An 18,001-nucleotide genomic window follows, 5' to 3' on the forward strand; every position below is an offset into this window, starting at 1 on the left:
GGGAAAGTATTATGTTAAGTAGTATTTTAGGTACATCAGTTTGTCAATAACAAAAGAATCAATATCACTGACTTGCACATATAAATAATTGCTACTTGTATGCTATGAAGTACTTACATTCACTTTTCTACTATGTCTTCTTCACTACAGTCAGGTTATTTTCCAGGACAGTGTTTAATCTTCTTACTAAATAGAAACAAAAATAAGACAGTGATTAAAACAATATCCATATTCATTAAGCGATGCTCAATCATCTTAAATTTATGAGCTTTGAAATATTGATTTAAGATCATCTATAGTGTTCCATAAACTTATAATTTGTTTATATATGGTCAATTTTATTACATTTTAAACACAGTTTTAGCACACCATAACTTTCAATCCTGAGGCTAAATGGGGTAATGTTCTGCATTTCTGTAGCTACTGAGATTATAAATCAGACGGACAGTTGCTCACAAATGTACAACTAATTACTACAGAACTGAGAGCTCGACTGATATATTACCAGAAAGAATGGCTGGCATTACAGATGGGGTATTGTATGACTTGGCACTCTTCTAGTGAGAGCTTGAACATGCTCTTATCAATGGCAGCACTCAGCACCTCCCACGACCAAACATTTAAGAATGGAGAAGAAACAGTGCCTGTTCCTCTAGGGAAGAATAAAATACCATCTGATACCATTTAACATTACTGTATATGCCAAGAAGTGATTAAAAAAGAGTATTAACCCGGACTGTTCAAATTGAATATGAAGATGACAATTGTCCTCAAAGATAACCCACATGAATCCATGCAGTGAGTGCTGAATGCCCCAACCTGGTTCTTACCATATGGATATCTATCAGTACATTTTTGTAAAGAATATGATGCCCACTCAAGCAGTTCACAGCAAATGCCAAAGCAGGCACTAAAAGATCATCAAATGGAAGTAAAGCATGACGTAAAGACCCAAACATACAGTAAAATCCACCACCTCGTCTCCAAGCCATCTCATCTCAGCACCAGCTGAAGCTGACTTTGAGACTTGCCTGACACTGGCTCCCTGGGGAGGTAGGAAATAAACCTCAGCAGGACTTTTATTTTCCTCTTCATGTGCCCTGAGGCTGCCCAGTACTAAAGCATGCTTATTTCATTAATATTCGATGGGACTTAATTTCTTGTTTGCATTCCCCATATCTAGTTGCTGTGGTAACACATTCTTTAGGACTCCATACATTCATCTCCTCCTGACAATACAAATTGCTTGGAAGCAGCCAAGGTCCCAGTGAAAAGCAGTCTGAGGAACCTGCATGCACACAAAGATACTCAGCAAAACCGTGAGATGTAAAGCCACGGTTTACATATTTGTGATATTTTCAGTATTTGTGTGTTCCATTGGAAGTGTTTTCCACAGCAGAAGGCTGAATGGCTGTAGTAGGAAGAGGGGGCTGAGCAGTAATCTAAAACAGAGTAAAGTGAAACAAGGATAGTGGTCAGGTAGATGTAGAGAGAAAGTGAAGGGATCTTCTACTGGAAGCACGAGGTGAAGATGGAGAAGTAAACAATACCAGGATGAAGAGAAGATATCGAGATTTCTATTTTTTCATAAAGAAAGCAAGAGAGAGACATGGGGAAAGAGCAGGGTGAGGTATTTGGACATCACCTGGATGACAGGACCTAAATGTAAAGAGGAGGTTTGGACTGGACCTTAGAGATGGCACAGGAGGGGAGGCTTAAGTAAAGTGGCCAACCCACGAGACAGGCAAGAGTCTTGGATTTAGGACATAGGGAAACAAAGATTGCTTTATATGACTTATTAAGAAAGGAAATAACCTGGTGCAACACATGCACAGAAAGGAAAATATAGAAGTGAAAGGAATAGCAACGGGTATGAAAGAGCATGACATTTTCAACAACTGTCAAGAAGGAAGGAGGTGGAGGTAAGTCAACAAGAAAACAAGATTTCATCCAGCTGGGAAGTTCTCTTTGTACATCTCTTTGCATCACTCTTTAGAAGACTTTTTTGCAAGCACTGCCGAATAGTGACGTAGGCCTTTCTTGAACACTTGGCTCACATCTCAGCTTTGCAGTTGCAACACCTGAAGTGTCAATTGAAATTTGGCTAAGCTTGGAAAAGGAATCAGATCCTGAGCTTTCACAGTTGCATCCAGCCAGTAATACCCCCAGTAACAAAAGTACACATCCCGATGGATAACAGGCACAACCACAACTGAAAAATTAGAAGAGAGCAATCAGACTGTGTATGCGTCAGTTCTCACATGTGTACACTTAACATTTTAGTCTATGGTTGGTAACTAGCTGTGCCAGAGAATGATGCCACCCAACTGTACTCAATTTTCTACGCTATAACATACAGATCCGTTTTCATAATAGACCTGGGACACAAGCCAGAAATCTTACTCACTGTCTCCCTACTTATTCAGACTGAGTCATCAGATTTTCCAGGTTGCTCTGCTCTTAGCCGGCATGTTGCTTTGGCTAGGTTTGGATGGACGTCAGTAGTACCATCTGCCACAAAGCTTCCTGGTTTTGTTTAGTTTTTTTCCTTTTAACTTCTGCTTGTAGCACAACAGCTCTTTTCCAGTATCTTACACTGAGCACACTGTCACGTCAAGGAATACATCTTCCATGGCATGAGTTGGCCAGCTAGCCGGCCCAAAGGGAGCGCTTTAGCTACAGTAACTAAAATACACATTCCTATCAGAAATCTTTAAGCTGGAATTTCTGCAGGCTGACTGAAAGCCAAAAGTACCTGTAAGATACAGTGAGGCTGTCAGCAACCAGGAGCACAAACAGAGCAAGTGTGGGATGAGGAGATGCTCACACATGCTAACTTCAGTCTAACAAGGTTGATAGTGATGGAACAGCAGAGGATGAAAGGGATCTCAGGGGGCCATGTTGTCCCTTCTCTTGGCACTGGCTCAGGAGAGAGGGTTTTGTTATGGATCATCTTCTAGAGAAGGAATCAGTCTTTGAACTACTCTTTGTAGCATCCTCTCCCTCCATAATCTCCAGAGGACAGTAGAGACAAGTGCCATTAGACCACATTTAGCTCTTATCCTGTCTTGTTCCAGTCTGACTGCATTTAACTTCTCCTACCTTCTCACATAAAACAATTTCTGACTTTCAAATCAGAAGACTCCACCAGGACAAAGGACAAAGAACACCACAGACATGTAACCTAGCTAAGACTGTCAGGACATGTAAATCACCCAGCAAAGCTGCATAAAAGCTCCCTATCCTGCAAGCACCCCATTCCTCATCTTGCAGCTGTGCTTCTCTGTCTAGGTTGAATGTCATAGGTACTGTCACCTCAAAAACATGGTTAGCTCAGGTTGAACAGCTGTGTTTACATTTTGAGTGCAGCTCCAATGCAGCACCTCCTGGAGGGACGGTGGTTTTCTGAACACTGGAAGGAACAAACGCAGCACTCCTCTGATTGAGCAGCTAGTGCTGTTATAAGCAAAAATGTTTTAAGTGCTATTTTTTGCTTGTTTGCTTCTAGAGCTTTGGAAAAGAAAAAAGAAAAAAAAAAAAAGAATCCAAATTTCTTTGAGGGAGGTTTTTGTTGGTTTGTTAGAAAGGGCACACAACGGGTCAGGGACAGAAAGTTGTGCTATCCGGTTCCCAGACACAGGCCTTGCTCCCTTGAGCTTCAGTTATATGTAACATATTGACAAAGTGCTTTTCATATAGGCATTTATCCACCCACGGGACATTTATTTGGCTGTTTAGCTAACAAGCATGGTGCACCCGATAGTTCTGAGCATATAGGGTAACACTTTCAGTGTTTCTGTTTTGAGCTTAATTTTGAAATTGGATCTTCATGTTTCATTTTGTCACAACACTGAGATCACATCCATATGGAAACAGGATGTAGAATTTACTATTAAACACTTTAGGCTGTTATTAAATGTCAACTTAAGACCCCAAACACTACAGTATTTACATCACTAATTAAATAACATACTACTATGCTACAATGCTCAGCTAATTCTGCATCACTCCTTACTTTCAGCTCCCTACTTTATGTTGTTTCTGGTCATTCCCTTCTTGCCCTTTACACCTCTTTGACCTCAGAGACACTGGCTTCACTTCCAGCATAGAATCTCCAAACTCATCACTGACTTCCTTTCTATCTCCTCCACTTGGCTACCAACCATTGTTTTCTTGAAGCTGCTCCATATAGCTCTGCCTTCAGTATGCTTACACATAGTACAGTTTAAACTCTTGCTTTGGTTTTCAGTCAGTCTCACATCTTTTTGTCCACAAATTTATGCGCTATGAAAAGGCCCTGATCTCCTCTGCAAAAATTCAAAGAATATTAACATGATGATGGAAGTGTTTAATATTGCTGGATGGACCTCAAAAGAACCACCACTTTCACTCAGCCCTTTCATTTTTCTCTTCCTGTAGTTTGCAGGGCAAAAAAAAAAAAAAAAAAAGAAGAAGAAAAAAAAGGAGCAGAAAGCAAAAAGCACACATGCTGGAGTTTTATGTTCTTAACATTCAAGTTAAAAGTCTTGGATCAAAGTCTGAGTTTTACAAATATAACACAAGAAAAAAGACAGGCGTAACTCAATACTGAAAACCAAGAATTTGTGCTCCTTTCGCCTTTCTGAATATCCTTCACTTCAGTATAAGGAGACTACATAGCTCATCTCTTTATAGACTTTTCCACAGAGACTTCCTGGCTACAGAATTAAATGCACTAACCACTTTCCCTGTTGTCCTTTCTGACCAGGCTAGAAAGCCTACCTGCTCCTTGAACAATATTTCACTGCAAAGATCAAATAGCAAGAACATTATCCCATGAGCTAGTTGACCTCCAGCTCAAAAATTAGGGCCAAGAACAGAAGCAATTACCAATGAAGAAGTGGTGAGGTATACGTTTTCCAGCTTCTTCAGATTGTTACTAATCAAAACCTTACAACTGATACTGGGCAAAATTATACCCTGCCTTATTACTCACAGAGGGCAAGAATCACTCTAACCAGTGTGGAATCAGCACCTAATGGTGATCCACCAGAATCTGATACTCATCAAGTAGTCTGGTCTCGTGGATAAGGGTTTCATCCAATGCACAGCAACACAGAAGCAATTCCAGTTTCTCAAAAGCTATTTAAGAAATTCTTAAGCCTCATCTTCTTCTTTCAACAGCATTTTTAGCTTGGTAACATAACAAGAATAAGGATACCACAAATAGTAGGAATAACTTTTAAGCCTAAAAAGCTATTTTAGAAATATCCTCAGCTGTGAGACATAAACAAGATGCCTGGTAGTAAGATGTAATGAGAGAAAAAAAGAAAAAAGAAAAAAAGAAAAGGCACATATTTGGGATGGCTTGTGTAATTAACTCGTGCTTTTTTTAGTTGCAAATAAACCTGTTGTCCCAAACTGATAACATAAAAAAGCATGCTAAACAGTAATGTCAACTATATGAACTGTATGATTTAGCTGAGGGTAACAGGAGAGGTAGATTTTTAACACAGGAATGGCTGTATATTTTTTTTTTTCATCATGAAAATGAAACTTAGCAAATCTGATGAACTCCAAACTGTGTTCAGTTGAAACATACCTATACTGACTCTGGCTTGTCTACGGGACAAGCTCAATGCTGTGTGCAAAGCCAGAGAATCTACCTGTTAGAAAGATCAATACAGATTAGAGATATTCACGCTTTTAGGTTTATTTTTTTCTTCTTGCTGTTTTTTAAGCTCTCCAGCTTGCACACTGTGGAGTAAAGGTGATACAAAATCAGAAACAGTGCAATCTATGTCCTTGACTTTTCAATGCCGTCTGGCAAACTGTTGCAAAACGAATACCATGAGAAGCAACTTCATATCCTGGGACAGGATGTTTACACTGTCCGGTGTCAGCACGTAAATCAAACCTGTTAGTTCCTCTGCTCTCAATACAGCCAAAGGAAAAAGGCAGACTCTTCCAGAAGGCAGCTTAAAGTGGGCTTCTTTCTCTTACTATTGGCTAGAGAAGCATCCCAGGTGTTCATGTTATCTAATTTGTTAAAGTGAATATCCTCTTCATGTAACAAAATAATGACTTGTTAATTTTGTGGTCTCTGGCTTAAAAGAACGATAATTGGAAGCTCATGAAAAAAAATAATCAATGCCTTTTCTCTGATACACTCTGCACAAACAGGCAAAGATGGTAAAGATCCTCCCTTCAGTTGCTTCACAGGACCTTTTCAGTTCTTAAAAAAACCACATAGATTTCCAACATTCTTCTCCTTTCCCTTTTCTTTCAGTGATCTGCTTGCATTCTCCATGTCTGTCAGGAGACCCCAATGGACTTATCTGAAAATTCCTCAGACAGATTTTTCATTTATAACTCATGCTAAGCAATATCGTCTGCCTGGGAACAGGAATCAAACCTCCAGATCTTAAGTAAACACTTACCTTGGGCTTCATATTCTAGCTCAAGGTTAATCACAACATAGTTTGCAAAATGTGCACTAATCTGAAGACCAAAGGTGAAATCCTATGGTCAGTGAAGCATGTGAAAGTTCCTGTAAGACCAGAATTCGTGTCCAGATTACCTGATATATGCGTGTACAGATATAAACTTTAATAAGTTCACATTGTTTCACACAGAAAAAGGCTACAGATGTAACCCCCGTACTCTCACACTACAGGCAGGAACCATTAGCACTTCCCCTGTCACCCAGTAGATTTAGCTATAGCCTTGCTCAGTTGAAACACATTTCTGTGCATCTGCCCTTGAAGAGGACACTATGCTCCAGGTCCCAGACAGATGAGCCATTATTGTTCAAGGGGCACAGTGTAAGTACGTTCAAACCCTCCTTGTGCTTACTGTTACTTTTGTGGCTGAACTTGGACATCATTGCTTTCAAAACGTGAGGACATGGAATTATTCTGACGGCCCTCAGGACCAACGCTCAGTGTGCTGGGCAGGCAGCCAGCACAGGGCCTGTGTGCAGACTACCCTCTAGCACTGAGGCTCTCCCATCAACACGAGGTGCTCTCCAGGTCACTAAGATCACCCAGAGCAGACAGCCACAGACCTCCCAGCAAAGCAAAGTTTACTGTTAGTTTGCCAGGAACTCAACACAATGCCGGCATGGCTACACACTGACAATCCCAAAGCTTACAAGTTTAGTTTTCCCTTCACTTCTCTATTCCCTCAAAGTCCTAAAATTATATTGCTGTTCTTCGTTCTCAATTCTCTGATAATCCTTCCCCCCCCTCCCTCCCCTCTTTGGACATGGAAAAGAGGAAGCAGAGGGAGGTGTATTGAAAAAATGAAGCAGATTGCCATCTATTTTTGTGCTGATTGTAAAGAACATTAAACAGGCAGAGCAGCTAATGGACTAGCTTGCATTCACCTAAGTTGTTGAAGTACTGAAATAGCTCGCTCACTTCAAAACACCAGTACTTCACTGACAAGAAGTATCAGGAATTTTCTGGTACTCAAGCTGTGTGCAGACTTACAGGTAGCGCTGCTCTTGCCATAAAATCTTCTACAGCTGCTGCGCTGGCTTAAAACAGCCCCAGCAACAATCTTCCCCCAGCCTCCCCTTCACAAAACACAGCTGTTAACTGCAAACTGCACAACACAAAAAAATCACCCAAATTGCCCAATGATCATTACTGTTCAATCAAGGTAAATTGTGAGACATTCACAGACACTGCATCAGAGCCTCCCACCCCAGGAAAGAAAATCAGTGTCTGTGGTATTACATCCACCCTTCGTCTTCACGGAGCACAAGGCATTCCACAGGCAGTTTTATTTCTCACAGCACTGATTTTCTATCGATCTGTTCTGGCCTGGATTTGAAATAGGATACCACATGAAATTGGATCCTGCCAGCCTCAAACAAGTCCAGACTTGCAAAGGAGGTTAAACAAAAGGAAAAAGAAGAGTTTTTAAACACACGGTGGGAGTAAAACTAATTTTAAAATGCCCTCCATTTCTCTGGAATGGAAGTAATATATTACCTCTATAAAGTCTTTTATGTAAAGCTCTTGAAATTCTTTATTACTTATACAATGCCATTGGTGTGCACCTCTCTTTTGAAATACGCATTTTAATAGTCAACCAAAGGGCTCCAAACCACTAAGGCAATTAAGACTGTTTTAAAACTGGCTTCACTAGCAGACTTCTACCTTTCTCTGTGCAGCTGACATGTTCTGCCCCATTCCTTTAGTCCCTTCATCACACAGTCAGTGGAAGGACTTGCACAAGAATTTGATGCATACTCCCTGAATTATGAAACACAGCCTGCCTTATTGGAAAGTAAACAGGCACGAGACAGGGAGTGCAAAGAGGGAGAGAGGAAAAAATGTGAAGTGAAAAAGGTGAGTAAAATAGAAGAAAAAAATCGTTAAATGGGAAACGTGACATGGATGAGAGAGAATAAGTGACATAAGGAAAAACCAGCAATTGAAGTGTGGAAGTAAAAAGGAAAGGCCTAAAAGGATGAACAGTACATCCTGAGCACTGCGGGGCTTTGGCTGGTGTGGTGAGCCAGGCAGGCTTTGGCCAGAGCCCCAACAAAAGGACTGATAGAATTTTTAGGTGTCTTCTTGACTTGCTTTCTCTGGGGATATGTGCCGCATTGCACATTTTATCTCTTTTGTTTGTCTTCAACAGCACAAAAGAAGAAATAATTGTCACAAAACCTGCTTTGAAACTTAATGAAAATTTCACCTTTCCCATTAAGAAAGAAGAGAGAAATGTGAGGAATGTGAAAAACACAGAACCTTCTCATTAATACAACACTAGCCTCTTGCCAGCCAGATCAGCAAGCAGCAGAGCAATCCAGGTTTAAATACTAGGGATGCTTCTTTTGTCCATCAAAATGAAGGAACAAAGCAACACTGCCTAATTATGAGCATTACAAGAACACTGCCCTCCTTCAAATCAAGCACAAGGGCTCTTCTCCATCTTCAGGGCCTCTTAGGGAATCAGCCAGCTACTTCTGAGCCCCCCTGCTTCCTCTGTGAGGTCTCTTCCTGATCTGGAGGTCTTCAGAGCTGGGAACCAAACCCCCTGCCTTGATTCCCATCATCTGCACCTATTTAAGTCAGCAAGCCAGGCCAGCTGTCCTCCTGCATCCGCGAGAAATGCAATCACTCTGTTACTGTTCGGATCTTAAGGAAAATAAACATGAAAATAAGGAGTTCAGTAGAGTTTTGCCTACCTGGCTACAACTTGCTACCTACTCTGCAAGCTTAACCTACCTGGCTTTGAGGAAGTCTTCCCAGCTCCTGTCCCCAAGGTGTTGTACCAGGGCAGATTCCAGGCCCCCCTGGGACATCCAGCCTGCAGTGCTGTAGCCTGTTTCTCTGCCAATAGCTCAAAGGGATTTATGGGCTGCAGGAAGAGGGTCAGCTTGTTGTTTCGACTTCACTACCAAAGACACTTTTTTGTTTTGGGTTGGGGTTTTTTTATTTTGGTAATAGGAACCATTCCAAACTGAGATATGAGCTGAGCTCAGACTGATACTGCCATATCTCATGGAGCAAGTCACAGCGGGTTTATGAGCACAGAGTGCAAACCCTCCCTCCCCCCAGCAGGACCTTAACTTGCCCAATGCTCCTCTGCACAACCAATGACTCAGAAGAACAAACGGGCTTGCAGAGTGCCAATGCAGGTCAGCTGCCTGCCAGCACACAGGGAATGCAAGCAGCAAGCAGCCAGCTGATGTGAGGGCTCAACTTACCAATTGCAGTCATTTCCAGGCTAATAATCTGCTCCTTTTCTATAGAACTTCTTTCTTCCAGGCTTAGAAGAAAGAGCACAAACTAAAGAAGAAAGCGTTGCCCATCGAGTTCAAGCACTTTTTCTGACAAAGTTCCACACGAAGGGAAGGACAGTATTTATAAAGGAAGTTCCCACACTTCCTGTTCAAACAAATCATTCCTTGCTGTTTTTGCAATTACAGACCTACCGTAAAGAGAAGGGGAAAAAGAAGAGTCTGATGCGTTGTATTGTTTCCTTTTAAAGTCACTTATCTATGAACAAGCAGCTTCCAGATTGGAAAGAGTTAAATACGTGGGATAAACTGTCAAATTTTCAGTAACTAATTTACTCTTCCTGTAGGCCTGAAGGAAATCCACAGTGGCCACAAATATTCCTCACTCCTTTCAATACAACTCTTTGTGAAATGAATTTTAATGGCCAACGAAAGGGATCCAAACCACAGATGTAATTAAAGCTGTTGAAACTGGCTCCACAAAGTGCTGAGAACTTCCCTGAAACCCCTTGTGGGGCCGTCTGGAAGCTCTCACCGGGCAGCTCCCTCCTAGCCACGGCCATCATTGTCACTACAGCTACAACATACCACGAGCTCCCTCCCTTTTTGGTGTGCACTTCCCTCCATGTGTAGACACACTGGGGGAGGAACTTTTCTCAGAAGCATCCATGGTTTGCCATGCCACCCTGCAGAACAGGATTTGGGGGTTCTAGTTGACATCAAGTTGAACATGAGCCAGCAGTGGTCCCTGGCAACCCAAAGAACCAACTGTACATGATGGGAGCGGAGGAGCAGTGCCGAACTCTGCTCTGTACAGCCGGGAGTTGGGCTCCTTGGACCACTCCTTGGGCCAGCAGGAAGAGGCTGAAGGTTGGCTCCACCTCTGCTACCAGTGACCTGTCCAAGCCAGCGCTTGGACATTTTTGGAGGTCAACATTGCTCTGGTGTTTAGAAGTACTTGCTCTCACACCTTGTCCATCTCAGGTCCCACTCCATGGGTTACAGAGAAAGTTGTGGCGTCACCTCTCAGCCACTGTGAGCCTGACAGCCTCGCTGTGCTTGTTCATAATGTTGATGTTAAAAACTTTCTCATCCACTGTAAAACTATTTGACAACCACACACAGTGATTTAAGTTTTCAGCACCAGTTGAAGCATAGGAAGTAGAGAGATTTCTGACAATTCATGGTAGACCAGCTTCTTATTTGAACTGACAAACCTTAATTTCTAATGCTGTGACTCAAAGCAGTAGTCTGCTTGAAAGGTCAATAGCCACCTGGTACTGAAGCATTTATTACAACCGTATCCAACAAATTCCTCCAACTTGTATCCGAAGGGGGGAGGATGGAAAACAAAACCAGTGTGCTCCGCTGAAAATAACTCTTGAGATAAAAGATGTGATTGCTTTGGCACTAGAGTCTCCCTCCTTCTTCCTGAATCACAGTGAGGTGTGAAAGGCTTAGGGAACTCCTCGACTCCACTTCATGGTTGTTTTTTGTTTTTTTTTTAACATGTTTAATTTTAGATTAGAACACAATTGGATTTGGACTTAATTAACCTTTCATCCAAAGAAAATTCCTCACCTTTCATTTATTAATTTCACTTGATACCAGCTACAGAAAAACAACTCCATGCTTTTGAAGTTGAATAATTCCTAGATTTTGTTTACAAGAACCAGCTACCCAGAACAAGGGTAAAGGACTTCCCAAAACAACTACACTTAACTTAAGCATTAAAACCACTTTGAATGTTAAGATTAAAATCAATTAGTTTATGCAAACCCTAAGCTGTGTTACAGTGAAAGAAATTCATCGGCTAGTGAATAATTAATACAGCTTGTCATTTGTTCACCTCATGTGCCAAGTAGCACGAAAGAAAAGTCATTAATACAAGTGGATTGTAGAGCTCAGGTAGATCCTTGTACATTTATAATCTCTAAATCGAAAGTTTGCAAGGGGAAAAAAATCCAACAAAATTAGGTTTGGAACAAATCTAAATCCACAGTTTTTGTCAATTTGGATGAAACAGCAACAGAGGGGAAAAAAACTAACAAACAAACAAACAAAAAGCAGAGTTGCTTCTTATACTTGATAGCCAGAGGTAAGGGTCAAGATATGTTGTCAGAAACAAGAAGTCAGGTCCTTCTCAGAAACCTGTCTTTAGATGCATGAGCAACATGCACGAAAGCAGCTGGCCCTACCAGCCTCCCATTCCTGGAAGCAAAACATCACTGGTTGGCCAAGTGCCTCTATGTGCTTACTATGGAGGCGTGCATTTTTCCAAACACACACATGTTTCTTCCTCTCTGACATGAAGAGCATTTTTCAAGTCTGACATTCCACAGGTCCCTTGGCAAGCTATGTTTATTCTCTAAAACAGTGGGCTTTGATAAACAACACGCAGATTTCCTGGGGATTACCAGGACTACTCACCTCTTGTTAAATGGCACTGCAGTGAAATAAGATGATGTCAACATTATCTTAAGAACAGTGTAAATCATTAACTGCTGCACAACTAAAAACTGATTTAATTTACTGCTGCTCCTAACTCAGTTACTTGGGTTGGAATGAGTGAGAATCATTTGGGTAAAACACAAGCAAGACATGCCATGTTGCCAGTCTGATGCTGCTCTTAACCATTTCTCTCTGGCTAAATCTTTCCATCATTTCAAAGGAAAAGTGGGACTTGCGTTTCTTTTCCATTCTCAAAAGGGCTCAGAGATTTAAAAAGTAACAGTGTCAGGAGAATATTCATCACCTTTTAACCTTGAATTACAGTACAAAAGTTAAGAAATGAGGTAGGTGTTTTATCAAAGAGTTTCTCACATGCTGTTACCAACTCCTTTGCTTGAGGCTAACAGGGTAGCTATTTTTACACTGTGAAAACACTGACTTTGCATCACATTTCCGCTCCAAATGGGAGGCTGACCTGCTTCCCCTGAACACACAAGACACCTTCTCCTTCCTTTTTCTCTTTCTCTGCCCTGTCCCTCTGTGGTCCCCCCCACACCCTTCTCTATGTCCTAGCTGGCTAAAACAGGATGTGCAGCCAGTAATGTTAGACTTGAACTTTCTACTTCCTGACACCAGCAGACTCAGAAAGCTAGACAAAACAAGCTGTCCCATTTCTAGGCATTGTCTGTGCTCTGGTTGTAAGACCGACACCTTCTCCAGTCCAAGATGATAAATGATGTGACTTCACGAAAAATGATGCAAACAAGGCTTTGCCAACTGTGCTGCACAGAGCCTTTCTTTCCTGGATCTGCCTTGTGCACAGATAACATGTAGCCATGAAACTCACCTTTGCTTCTGAGGGCAACTGTGGGCCTGCATATCACAGTGATAAGCCCCGCAGCCCGTTCCAGAGTGATGCACATTTGGACACCTCACTCCTGTCTCACTTATGACTTGACTTTAAAATACTTATTACCTTGAAAGCATAAATATCCACTCTGGATTCCCCAGAAGACTACCAGTTGCCTAGTTTTGTGTTATGGCTAACAGCCCTGCCTCTCAGCTAATACCAAAGCAGTTATGGGCCTTACAGAAGCAGTCTGTTTGCTGCTGCTGCCTACCTGGGCTATCTCCTCCACACTACAGAGCTCAGGGTGGAGACACTCCTGGAGAATCATTGCTCTAGCCCATACTCTATGTGAACTAAAGCCATTTGGAGGTGGTCATAGGTCAGCTGCTCTCAGTGGCTGTGCTTGAGCACGGGTGCCCTGCAGAACCAGATGACCTCCAGAGGTTCCTTCCAACCTCAATCATTTTGTGATTCTTAATAAAAAGGTAAATCCTGAGAGGCAGATGGTTTTGCTGCCCTCTTCTTCCCAATCATATCACACCTTACAGAAAGGAAGTAATGTCATTTCCCAGGAATTCACTTTGCAGAGTGGGAAATACTTTGTGGGGTACTATAAGTTTAGGACTTTCCTTTCTGGAAATAACCTGCCTTCCAAATAGCATCTTCGCTTGTTGGGTCAAAACAGTCTTTTTCACTTTCCATTTGTCTGTCTCCCACTAAAATGAGCTGCCACCAGTCCATTAGCACACATTTTAAATATCTCTTATACAGAATATCAAATTAACTTTTGGACAAAAAGTACACTTGGTTTCACAGTGTCCAATCCCGGGCATAGTATTATTCTTATGGACAGAGTGAGCATGCAGATATGCTTCATGTACTTGTAAGAATTTTCTCTGCTTTAAATGAATAAAGTATTTATTGTCAACATGGTGACATAAATATTCACAAAACAAGGCAAGCTGTTAAAAAGCAGCAACAGCTCACTTGCCTTTAAGGAACAAAAGGATTTTTTGACTGAAAGATGCACTCTGCTCCACTGCATTCAGGCAGTGGTAGCTGCACAGCTTCCTGCAGAAGTGTGAACTGGAAGTGATGCCAGGAAGGCAATGCAATGGTCCTGTTGACACAAGACCTCTTTGCCTTGTAGCTTATGCTGAAAAAGCACTGTGAGTATTGTGTTTTGGAACATGCTTGTATAGCCTAAGATCATGTTCTGGCCAATTTTGATTCCTGGGTGTAGGCAGAAACCAAAGTAACTGAAAACAAGTATTTTTGCCTCTAATTATGGAGCATTATAGCACAGTGAGATCTTTGGTGAATCTGTCTTTTTATCTCTTGCTGTTAAGAAGCTGCAGCTTTGTTCAGTAGTTTCATTTCTGCAGAAATGCAACATTATGAAGCTGCTCACAATCCACCCTTACTACATAATACAGCATCCCACTACAAAGCTGTCTAACTGGCCACATACCTGCTCCTTTCACCTTTGAATTAAGGGAACAATTGGAAGCATTAATCCCCATTTTACAGAAGGCAATAGCCATTTAAGCAGGTCAGGTACCTAATGGTCTGTCAGGCTCAGGCAGTCTATCCACTAGTCTTCCCAGCTCCAAAAGTACCTAGGACCTGACTGACAGCCTTGGCAGCTGTGTACTTTGTTTTACTGCCAAAGAACTTTGAAAGTAAGTCTGCACTTGTGGTGACTGAACTGCAAATGTAAGTTGGGATGGCATATCCTGATTTCAACGAAGGAGAGAAGAAGAAAAAAAGCAGCTGTGAAAATGTGCACAACAAGGCCAGAGAAATCCAGTTCAGGCGCTATTTGTTCCTGTATCACCAACACAGTTGGATCTAATAGAATACACCAGATGTCTGCATCATACCTCTTGATATGAACCCCACCACGACTATATTAGCTTTAGGATGCCTTTTAGCAGGGGTAACTGTGCTTACCATGGCACCAATAGAGTACAAAGCATGGGACCATGCACATTTTCCATCCCTTTTTCTGTGAAAAGAGCTAGGGGTTCAAAAAGTCTAGCCTGGAAAGCAGACACATTCCAGCAGCTCCCAGAAATTTCCAAGAGGTATGAGATAGGATAGAGGCCTTTCCCTGCTCATTTAGCCATGACCTGCTGTGCAGTTTCTTTTGAACAGTCTCATAAAACTGAAACATTTTTTTCTGAACAGATCACAGGTCACGTAAGCTTCCCAAGGGATATATTGGTTACAGATGTTTTCATGTAATAAAATATTCCACTCAACTGCAGTATTTCTAACTGATAATGCTAAAATGAAACCATCCTTGTCTAATGACTGTGTCCCTGTACTCCTTACTGTGGTCAATGCTGGCTCATTTCTTACCATTTAGCCAACATAATATTTAATTTTTTAAAAACAGCATGTCACAAAGACAGGTTTGCATCCACAGCATGACATTCAAACTCCTCGAATACATATGAGAAGTTTTGTTTTTGCTTATCTACAGAGTAACTTATACCTAAGTTATCATTGATTTACATTTTAAAGTTGTTTAATTTTTAAACATGAGTAATTTTAATAACTTTCCAAGATTCATTCTTCAACTTGGAGCTACTAAAAAACAACATTAATTTGATTATCTGAATGGCACAGAACTAATAACAAAACATTCTGTGTGATTTCTTCCTTGCAGAACTGCTATGAAAGGTTGTTGTAAGGATGTTTCTGCAATGATCATGTAGCTCACAATAAAAGAAGAATAAAAAGAAATAAATAATAAGAAGAGGGTGAGAAGGTGACGAACATTTGTTTTCAACATATGCCTATAAAATCAACTATGGAATTCCTCAAAAATGAAGTCTCTTCCATGAACGTAAATAAAGATCCCTCAAACCAGGGCAGCTTTTGCACTGTACTATGTCTCTGTGAAAATTCACAGAATTATAGAACAGCCTGGGTTGAAAAGGACCACACCAATCACGCTGTTTCAACCCCCCTGTTATGTGCAGGGTCACCAATCACCAGACCAGGCAGCCCAGAGGCACATCCAGCCTGGCCTTGAATGCCTCCAGGGATGGAGCATCCACAACCTCCTTGGGTAACCTGTTCCAGTGTGTCACCACCTTCTGAGTGAAAAACTTCCTCCTAATATTTGACCTAAACCTCCGCTGTCTCAGTTTAAAACCATTCCCCCTGATCCTATCACTATTCAACCTCGTAAACAGCCTTTCCCCCTCCTGTTTATATGCTCCCTTCAAGTTCTGGAAGGCCGCAATGAGGTCTCCCCGGAGCCTTCTCTTCTCCAAGCTAAATAAGCCCAGTTCCCTCAACTTTTTCTCACAGGAGAGGTTCTCCAGCCCTCTGATCATCTTAGTGATCTTGGACTAAGATCCATTCCTCTTTGCTCTCCATATTACAACACCCGGATCTCACTGCTCAGACTGCAATTACAGCCACTAAGAACAATGGAAAAAAAGTGAGTCCGGGTATGACATTACCTCTACTGTGTTGACGCTTCACATATAAATTCAACCCATTTTAATTAAGTTTGAGAAGGACTGGAAATATAATAGAAACTGAACACTCTCTGAGGAGAGAGATATAAGCTTCTGGAGCACAACTGGCCTTGTGTCAGAAGTAGAATCTGTCCATTTCTTAGAAAATGCAGAAGTTAGAAACTTTTGAAAGTAGGATCTTTCGGCAAGATCAAGCAGTCATTCTTCTCAGAACTACACAATGTCACGATCCAGATATTCACTACGTTAATGCTAATTTCCAATGTTTAACATCAGTAGAACAATATGTCTCCAGAGTTAACTATAACGACCAACCTTCATATGCAAGTTTCTCAGCTATCAAATCTAAACGTATGCTTGTGCCTGGTAAAGAGACCTCACTTCACATTCCTGCACCAATCAGAAGAATGCTTTGAAGACTCACTAGAGAAAAAAAGATGGGAGATTACCCACAAAACCCCACACCCCACTGAAAGAACAATTCAGCCTGCAGCCAGTGACTCTAAAAAACTGTTATTCAGATCAACAGAGATTCCTCCTGAACACAGCAAGGGTGAATGTGACTTCAGTGTCTGAACAGCATTTGGAGGAGCTTGAGTTTGTGTGGCTCAGAGCATCCAAGAGAAAAGCTTATGTAGGGGACGTCCTTTTCATATTCCTTCTAGCCTGCATATCACTGTACTTCTAATAGTCATATTGGATTAGCTGTATGGTTAACCTGGAGCTGATACAGCGGTTAAAACTGTCAGTGTGTGTGTGGGAGGCAATGCCGCCTCTCTGATGGCCCCAGCACTCGGGAGTGAAGCCGTGCTACAGCAGATCAACTCTTGTGGCTGACAGCGGTGACATCCAGGACAGGAATGGAGCACTGCGTTGTGACTTGTCACTCTCGGAAAAAAATTGCAGTCCAGCTCTCCAAAGCATATGATCACACCCAAAAAAACAGAAGCCTAATCCGCTGATATTTCTTTCAGCGGTTGCTGAACACCAGTGACTTGGAAACAACACAGCTAGTCTTTCAAACTCAAATACTGCTTTCCTCTTCTTTTAAATGGCCTCTAGCTTGGTAAATACCAGTAACATGCAGAGATATCTCCTTTAAGACCCAGCTCCCTGCAGTTAGATCACCTGGGCTCACCAGCAGACCTGAACTTCCAGCACTGCCCCAGGAGCTGCAGGACATGGCCATCCACCTCCAGCTCCACAGAGCCTGCAGTTTTCCCTTTCTGCATTAGGCCTCGCTGTTTTTGTTGGCTGACATGACTCCCAAGGCAGCAAATCCGCATTTATTTTAGCGTGTGCATCATGTAAGTAGCAGCAAAATGCACAAAGGCAACAACCTTGAAGGCCATCTGCACGTGGGGACAAAAGCAAAGCAAAACTTTTGAGATATTCGGCAACTCCTCATACAGACACAAACTTACAGCTCTGCAGGGTGGAAAAATATTATCCTGAATCCACTTA

The 18,001-nt window shown here is 41.8% G+C and overlaps 1 protein-coding gene across 11 annotated transcripts in view; it reads right to left on the bottom strand.

The window, feature by feature from the left end:
• Nucleotides 1–18,001, bottom strand: part of PLXNB2 (plexin B2) — a 245,409-nt gene that overhangs the window by 110,304 nt on the left and 117,104 nt on the right. For all 11 annotated transcript variants that reach the window (XM_085521146.1, XM_015852624.3, XM_085521181.1 and 8 more), the window contains one exon: nucleotides 118–186. In XM_085521146.1, the coding sequence (XP_085377272.1) occupies nucleotides 118–119 (2 nt within the window). In that variant the 5' untranslated portion in view covers nucleotides 120–186. The remainder of the gene's footprint in view (nucleotides 1–117; nucleotides 187–18,001) is intronic.

This window comes from Coturnix japonica, chromosome 1 (assembly GCF_054131305.1).
Source record: "Coturnix japonica strain WE chromosome 1, WE-NBRP24, whole genome shotgun sequence".
NCBI classification, from domain to species: Eukaryota; Metazoa; Chordata; class Aves; order Galliformes; family Phasianidae; genus Coturnix; species Coturnix japonica.